Genomic DNA, 8,209 nt, shown 5'->3' on the forward strand with positions numbered 1-8,209 from the left:
TTAAAAAAACAAAAGTCAGTAGCCTATGTGTTCTTCCAAACTATCCTCTACATATGCCAAATTTCATCGAGATCTGCTCAGTAGTTTAGGCAACAAACTTTAAAAAACATCTATCTAAACTTTCGCATTTGTAATATAACGAGCTGTTGCCCGCAACTTCGTCCGCGTGGTGTCAAAAAACATACGAGCTATGTAAATTATAAAAAGCTACGTATCCCTCGGGAACCGGACATTTCTCGGGGATGAACCTTATCCCATGTGTACTCCAGACTTTCTTTTATATCTGTGCTAAATTTCAATAAGATATGTTGAACCGTTGCAGAATGATCGAGTAAACATTAAAAAACTAAATTAATGAATCCCACGGAAACCTTAACTATTTCCGGGATAAAAAGTAGCCTATGTGTTCTTCCAGAATATGCTCTGAACCTGTGTAAAATTTCATGGAGATCCGTTCAGCCATTTAGGCTCCAAATGCTAACAAAAATCCATCCATCTATCCATCCATCCATCTAAACTTTCGCATTTACAATATTAGTAAGGCTAGTAAGAAGTAACATGTGACACTTTAGATGGATGGATGTTACAAAGTATCTCTAGAACGGACATTTGTCACATATATAGAACATTCTCTAGAAAATAACATATGTTACTTACTTTTTTGGCCGACTTCCCAAAAGGAGGTACTCAATTTGTCTGTATTTTTTTTTATGTATGTTACGGCATAGCTCCGCCGTAGTGGACCGATTTTGATAATTCTTTTTTTATCCGAAAGGTAATGCTTGCAGGTGGGTCCCATTTTTTTGTTTGATTTTTGGTGTGAAAGACTGACGTAGTTATTTAATTCCGTGCGAACGAATGCACGAACAAGAGCTATAATTGCATGTTTTTTTTTTAGCCAAAATCGTATGAATTCGGTTATACAGTAAAGGATTCTCATTCTGGTAACGACTACGGCCGCAGAGAGAGGTCCGACGGGCACGAGGTGCGCGGCGAGTACAGGGTGTTCCTACCTGACGGGAGAACTCAGATAGGTAAGCTTATAGCGTGGGTTTACATGTTTAAATACAAAAACCCGATTGTAATCGTAAGAAAACTCTTTCCATATCATCGTCTTGTCCCTCCTAGATGAATACGACAATGGAATACGATTCAAATACTAAAAGCGCACATGACTAAACTATCGCACTGTTTAGTCTCGCTTTGATTACGAGCTTATATGGAGGTGCAGACTCGATTGTTAGTTGTGCAACAGAACAGTTGAAGCTGCGAAACAATCGACAATCGCACGCAGTTGTGTGCGATTGTTCCCGCTGTAAATGGTACAGTTTGAATGGATGTTAGTTTGTAGCCTAAACTGCTAAACGGATCTCAATGAAATTTGGCATAAATGACATTCTGGAATAATACATACTTATTAATATTTTTATTCCACACGGACGGAGTCTGGGTTAAAGTTGTAAAATGTACATGTCTTAGTGAAAGCCCACGGTTATTATTACAAGTTCTTATTATTGCAGTGACATACCACGCGGATTGGAAGACAGGCTTCCACGCCGACGTGAGATACGAAGGCGAGGCGACATATCCCATTGTACAAGGTGAGTGACAATGGATTGGATATCTAGAGATAATAGCTGACTATCCAATCCATTGTGTTATGAATCCATTTATGGATTGGGTACTAGGCTTAAGTAATTTTTTTATCGTAGTAAAAGTATCATTTTATTTTGATGTCTTTAAAAGAACATGAGAAAAAGTCTTTCATTTATTTTTTTAAAATTTCCTTTGTTTTTTTTTCAGGTTATAACTACAACGCGCCGTCAGATTTCTCTGGTTCGTTAACCGGTTTCCATGGCAACGAAGTCTCTAAACACCCAGATTATGGTCAAACTGGGTATTATTGATTGAACTAAACAATTCGTGTACAAATGAACTATGAATAAAATTCTTCAACCAAAAGAGTATTTAGGTTAAGTTTTAATAACTTAAGTGAATTAATAAACTTTTTATAAGACAATGTGTTTTATTTGACGAATAAAGTAAAGACAGTTTACCTATTGGTGATAAATCGTGAGAGTCAAAACGGCATGTAGCATAGCAAGGTATTTTTTACATACCCTTAATTGAAACGAGTAGAAAATTGACCATAGATAAAGGGGAAAATAAAGATTTTTTTTAAAATAATCTATTGTTTGTGGAAGAGAAGACTGATGTATAAATCATCTTACTAATATTATAAATGCGAAAGTTTAGATGGATGTTTGTTAGCGTTTGTAGCCTAAACGACTGTACGGATCTTGATGAAATTTGGCACAGGATTAGAGCATAGTCTGGAAGAACACATAGGCTACTTTTTATCCCGGGAATATTTACGGTTCCCGTGGGATTCATTAATTTAGTTTTTTAATGTTTACTCGATCATTCTGCAACGGTTCAACATATCTTATTGAAATTTGGCACAGATATAAAACAAAGTCTGGATTACACATGGGATAACCTTCATCTCAGAGATATGTCCGGTTCCCGAGGGATACGTAGTTTCTTGTAATTCATATAGTTTGTATGTTTTCTAATACTACGCGGACGAAGTTGCGGGAAACAGTTCGTCATTCATAAAAGGTATTTATTATATAGCACTTACCAAAAAAGTATCTGAAATGTACTATTGAATACCTCGCTTAAAAATGTAATAATAACAAAAAAATCTCTAGAATGTAACAATAACATAATTAACGTAAACCCCATTAATTTAATTACTCCACTCTAGTACACTACACTATAGTACTTACTTTAATATGGCGAGTGTACTATATTTTTTTACGATTACTTATAAACTATGATTATACTAAACTATAGTTTGTCTAAATAAGATAGATTAGTTTGATAAATGACGCATATGAAGTATCGAATTCAATTTGCATGAAAGCAAATGCCATACTTAATAGACAGGTATCGTAGTTACGAAACACGCAGCGAAAAATTTCGAACTATCGATATTCGGTTTTAAATAATTATCGTACTCAACTAAAGTTATTATTTTCTTCTGAAGACAATTCTAATATTGATTATAGTGTAGAGAATTTAGCGATGACAGAAATAATAGCGAAATCCAATTCGATTACGTACGACTGTAATAATTATTTACTCTCATTATTTGTTATGGTCATTATTAATTTGAGAAAACAGTTTTTTAAAATTTAAAAGTTATAACTATAAATCTATCGATTTCAACTTTTATAATAAAAATCGAAAATCGATAAGATTCGTGACTCATTTTACACAATATCCCTACTAAATTTGAAATGAATTGTCAAACTAATCTAAATTATTTAGACAGTATAGCGGCTAAGCCTCCGTGAAATAAAAATGTAGCCTATGTTACTCACTGATAATGTTATAACGGTGAACATTTTTGAAAGCCCAGTTGTTTTTGAGTTATTGAATACAACCAAAAATACAAATCATTCCTCTTTATAATAGTATAGATTGACGTGAATATTTCGAGTACCTAAATAGTTCTAGAGAAGGTATTTTTTTGAGCTAGGTACGAATAATACATTTTAGGTACAGTTTTTTTTAAATGTAAAATTTAATTACCATAACACGCCATTTTGAATTACCGAAAATCCGCGAAGTTTTGATACAGAAAAATTGTATTTTTCCTTTCAATAAAACTTCGTCTTACAAATAAATTATGTAATTGAAAAATGTAGGATTAAAATAAAATGCATATTAATTTAAATATTCATTTATTTATCGAAAAATAATTTAATGCACAATTTATTACATCTTTGCTTCTGGTGAAACACTTTTCAAATCTGTTTGGTAATACTTAAGTTCGGAATGGTAATATTTTTTATTACTAATTTTTACATTCCAATAGTTTGTCTATATTCTAGAATTTAAACACTATTTTTATGTGCAATGACTAATAAACCCATTATATGGGATTTTATTCAAAATAACTCACATACATACAATATTTTATTATACAGGTTGTTTTAAAATTCTTAAATTATTCTTTCTCATACACAAAAAAACATAAATATTTATAAATACTGTCAAACTCATATGAATACAGCGTGTTCAGAAATGCTTGTGCCAATTAAAAACTGTAATTCTGCTAAGGATTCCTTAAGCGTTGATATCTTATAAAATCTACACTGACATTTAACAGTTGAGTGGCAGTTTAAAAAACTTAAATACAGCATGTCCCAAAATTCTAATTCATATAGTTCACGAAAACAGAATTATAGGACTTACTGTATTTTTACAAATATTGAAAGCGTTTTTTTTGCTTAATAATACTTCTATATATTAAAATTTTTACATATTTCGTAATTACTGACGTATATTGAAACCAATTTTAATATTTTTTATGCGTTTGTTACAATCTGACAGATGTCATAATTTAAGAAGCTTTTAAATGTCGTTTCAGTATAAGGCTGTGTTTTTTTATAATACATGTAAGGTGGCAAACGAGCAAACGGCCACGCACGAGGACGAGACGCACATAAAAAAGACATTCCCGTTCCTATGCGTCTCGTTCACTGTCAAATCCTATTTTCCTTCCCATCCTTTCCTCTTAAGAAAAGGGTGAAAAGGGAAAAGGACTAAAATTAGGCAATTATTTATTGTTACACAGCGAGCCAACCGCTCGTTCCGTCGGGCAACTGAAATTGTATGAGTCTTGTGACGTTTGCATTTGTTGCGTCTATTGTCTCTATTTGCTGGAAAAAACAATTACTATATTAAAACTAACTAACAAATATAAGAAATAATACTAAATGTGCTGTGTTTTAAACGCGTTTTTTTTTCATAACAGAATACCTCTTCAAAAAAAAAAAAGATTTAATAAAATAAAATGTTTTATTGAGTGATATTTGAACTTTTTTACTAATTTATTATTTAGATTTTTCATTCTCACATCTAATATATACGTTTTATGGTAATATAATATACTCTATGACACTCGGGGAAATAAAACGAATCGAATAACACCTTTTTGGTTAAAATCGGTTGCATAGTTCATGCTGTAGGCAGTTACAAAGAAATTTACATGAAAACTTATACACGAAAAACTCTTTACGTAAGGTATAAATAGGCTTGAATCCTATTTTACTCGCGTCTGTCAATTTAATAATAATTTATTTATTTATTTCATGTAAAAATTACATATTTAATTGTAGCATCCTGTAGCCAAGATAACTGAAACGATTTTGCCAAATGAGGTGTCATTCGATTGGTCTTCTACCCGAGAGTGTCATAGGGTGTCATACATTGGCATAAAACATATATATTAGATGTAAGAATTAAAAATATACAAGAAATTGCAAGAAAATTGAGTTCAAAACCCGTTCGTTATAACTTTTTTTATATTTTTTTTTCAGTATTTCGGGAGTGTCATTTTTTAATTATTTTTACTAAAAATAGTGTGTTTAATTTATTATTTACTTACTGAATCATCTCCATTCAATTGTTCTTCAGAAACTGTCTCTAAGAGGGAATTATCTTCTTTCTCCGTAGATATATTATCTGTTAATAAAAATATTTTATAGATTTTATACACTGGTATTATAAATGCGAAAGTTTAGATGGATGTTTGTTAGAGTTTGTAGCCTAAACTGCTGAACGGATCTCGATAAAATTAGGTTTAGATGTAGAGAACATTCTGGAAGAACACATAGGCTACACAGTTTTTTTTTTAATTCCACGCGGAGTCGCGGGCGAAAGCTAGTATTGTAAAAAAGCAATAATTATTAAGTAACTAAATCTTTTTATTTACTTAGAAAATTACTCAAAGTTTAAAATTTAATTATTTTAAAGTTATTGTTAATAATGTCATTAAATAAATTGTATTAATACTTGTTAAATTAAATATTGTACAATATTAATTAATTTATTTTATTTACTTCAATGATAAATAACTTACGTAAAGTAATCATCGGTTGAACTTCATTATTTTGAGCTATATCCAGAGTTGAATTTTCTAAAAAAAAACACATTAATACATTTCAAACAACAGTGGTTGACTATGGCATAGTCACCCCATATTAGGGTAGGTTCCGAGCCCCTCAGTGAGGACCTATAGTGAGCTGGTGATGAAACAACAGTGGTAGAGCCCGCTTTAACATCTTCACACTGCAGGGCTCGCCCCCAGCAATACAACCACACAGACAGGCGTGAAGTAGAAGCAATTCCGCGTACAGTCTGATGAATGTGGTGCCGGAGGCCTAATAATCACTTTCCCTTTTCACCCTTTTCTTAAGAGGAAAGAATGGGAAGGAAAAGTGGATTTGACAGTGGAAGGGACACATAGGAAGGGGAAATGTCCTCTTTATGTGCGTCTCCTCCGTCAATGAAGGGTAACGCAGCTGCAATTGCGTATGTTTATGGGCAGCGGTCGCTTTCCGTTTCGGTGGATTCAGGCCGACGCGTTTGCTAACTTATATTATATAAAAAGAAATAAAAAAAATTAAACATAAAAATAAGAATATAATAAAAACTTACCTATAGATTTCTCATTATTATCCTGAGCTTCAAAGATCTGAAATAAACAAAAAATGTTTTTTTCATTCTTTATCAAATAAATTACCAAACATTTATAAATTGGTATTACCAAACATTTATATTTTCAAAAAAGAAAAATTTAATATTCAAGGAAACAAATAAGAGAATTGAATTTTTATTTTAATTAAAAAGATTAATTATTAAACTCAAAATAAACACTAGCTGTTGCATGCGACTTCGTCCAAGTGAAATTAAAAAATAGTAAAGAATTTTTGAAATCAACTCAATTTTTAAGTTACTAATACATACAAAAATACAAATTCTTCCTCTTTATAATATCAGTATAGATTGATTGTAATTTAATAATTCTTTAAAAAATGCACTTTTTAATTTTCACCACAAATAATTTAAAAAAAAATTAACAATTCAAACAAAGAGATATAAAATAACATACTTCAGAACTCCTAATATTAGAAGTTTGCTCCTCCTTGCCCGGGTCTATAATGATAGTGCCCGCTGACGTCACCACCTGTGAAACAGTGACGTCATCAAACACAACCAAACTTACAAACGCCACTTTCAATAAAATAACTTACACTTTGCGGCACTTTTAATATCCTCGGCTGATTGACTACTATCGATTCTGCGAGATGACCCTGAAAAAAAAAATTCAAATACTAACTTTCTCCCGCGACACCGTCCGCGTTGAGTTAAAAACACAAAAGTAAATAGCCTATGAGTTCTTCCAGACTAGCCTCTACAACTATGACTGTTATCGAGATCCGTTCAGCAGTTTAGGCTACAAACTCTAACAAACATCTTAACTTTTGCATTTATAACATTAGTAAGAAGTATGTACTGTCTGTCGGTGTTCTAACTTAAGCTACAGCTGTTTGAACGTTTTGTACGCATTGGGACAAACAGAACGCAGCTTTTATATGTCTATGTAAAATGGTCATGTCAAATGTATTTTGCCCCACTCACTGCACTCTAATCAGTTATTTGTAAGAAGTGTACACCGCGAATTTCCGTGACTGTACATTTGGTTATGAATTAAATTATGGTTAAAACTGTATAGTAAACGTGGTGTGGTTGTTATGTTTAGTGAGTGCTGATTATGTGTTGGTTGTTTACGTATATTGTGTTCTGTACGTAACTTTTTAATATAACGCCTAACTTTAATGCGCTGTATTTGTGTTTTGTCGTGTCGATTGCGTTAGTGTTGTATTATGTCGAGCCTTGCGTTTATGTCGTGTCGTGTCGAGCGTTGCGTTTATGTCATGTCGTGTAGTATCCAGCGTTGCGTTTATGTCATGTCGTGTAGTATCCAGCGTTGCGTTTATGTCGTGTCGTGTCGAGCGTTGCGTTTACGTCGTGTCGTGTGGTGTCGAGCATTGCGTTTATGTCGTGTCGTGTTGTGTCGAGCGTTGCGTTTATGTCGTGTCGTGTCGTGTCGAGCGTTGCATTTGTGTTGTGTCGTGTAACGTTACTCACAGCATTCTTCATATGATGGTAGAGCTGCTGCTTGCGCATGTACCCGGCGCAGCAGACGACACACTCGTAGGGCTTCTTGTCGCTGTGCACGTAGAGATGTGTATTCAGGTTGTCGCGGGTGTTGAACTGACGCCCGCACACCTACATCATACTCTTTCTCTCACTTTTACGATAAAAAGGTCATCAGAAAGAGATAGCTGGC

General features: G+C 33.1%; 2 protein-coding genes across 2 annotated transcripts in view; one reads left to right on the plus strand and one right to left on the minus strand.

Annotated features, from left to right (window-relative positions):
• LOC106100341 (pro-resilin-like) overlaps positions 1–1,931 on the plus strand; it is an 11,324-nt gene extending 9,393 nt beyond the window's left edge. Inside the window, exons 5-7 of the mRNA XM_013279169.1 lie at positions 899–1,034; positions 1,521–1,601; positions 1,804–1,931. Coding sequence (XP_013134623.1) covers positions 899–1,034; positions 1,521–1,601; positions 1,804–1,907 — 321 coding nt within the window. The 3' untranslated portion in view covers positions 1,908–1,931. The remainder of the gene's footprint in view (positions 1–898; positions 1,035–1,520; positions 1,602–1,803) is intronic.
• A 2,514-nt stretch (positions 1,932–4,445) lies between these two features.
• LOC106099778 (zinc finger Y-chromosomal protein 2-like) overlaps positions 4,446–8,209 on the minus strand; it is a 15,971-nt gene continuing 12,207 nt past the window's right edge. Inside the window, exons 18-24 of the mRNA XM_013278434.1 lie at positions 8,008–8,148; positions 7,110–7,169; positions 6,968–7,042; positions 6,514–6,550; positions 5,936–5,992; positions 5,462–5,538; positions 4,446–4,733 (exon numbers count right to left, since the gene is read on the minus strand). Of these exons, the coding sequence (XP_013133888.1) occupies positions 4,641–4,733; positions 5,462–5,538; positions 5,936–5,992; positions 6,514–6,550; positions 6,968–7,042; positions 7,110–7,169; positions 8,008–8,148 (540 nt within the window). The 3' untranslated portion in view covers positions 4,446–4,640. The remainder of the gene's footprint in view (positions 4,734–5,461; positions 5,539–5,935; positions 5,993–6,513; positions 6,551–6,967; positions 7,043–7,109; positions 7,170–8,007; positions 8,149–8,209) is intronic.

Source organism: Papilio polytes, unplaced genomic scaffold, assembly GCF_000836215.1.
Source record: "Papilio polytes unplaced genomic scaffold, Ppol_1.0 DF824325.1, whole genome shotgun sequence".
NCBI classification, from domain to species: Eukaryota; Metazoa; Arthropoda; class Insecta; order Lepidoptera; family Papilionidae; genus Papilio; species Papilio polytes.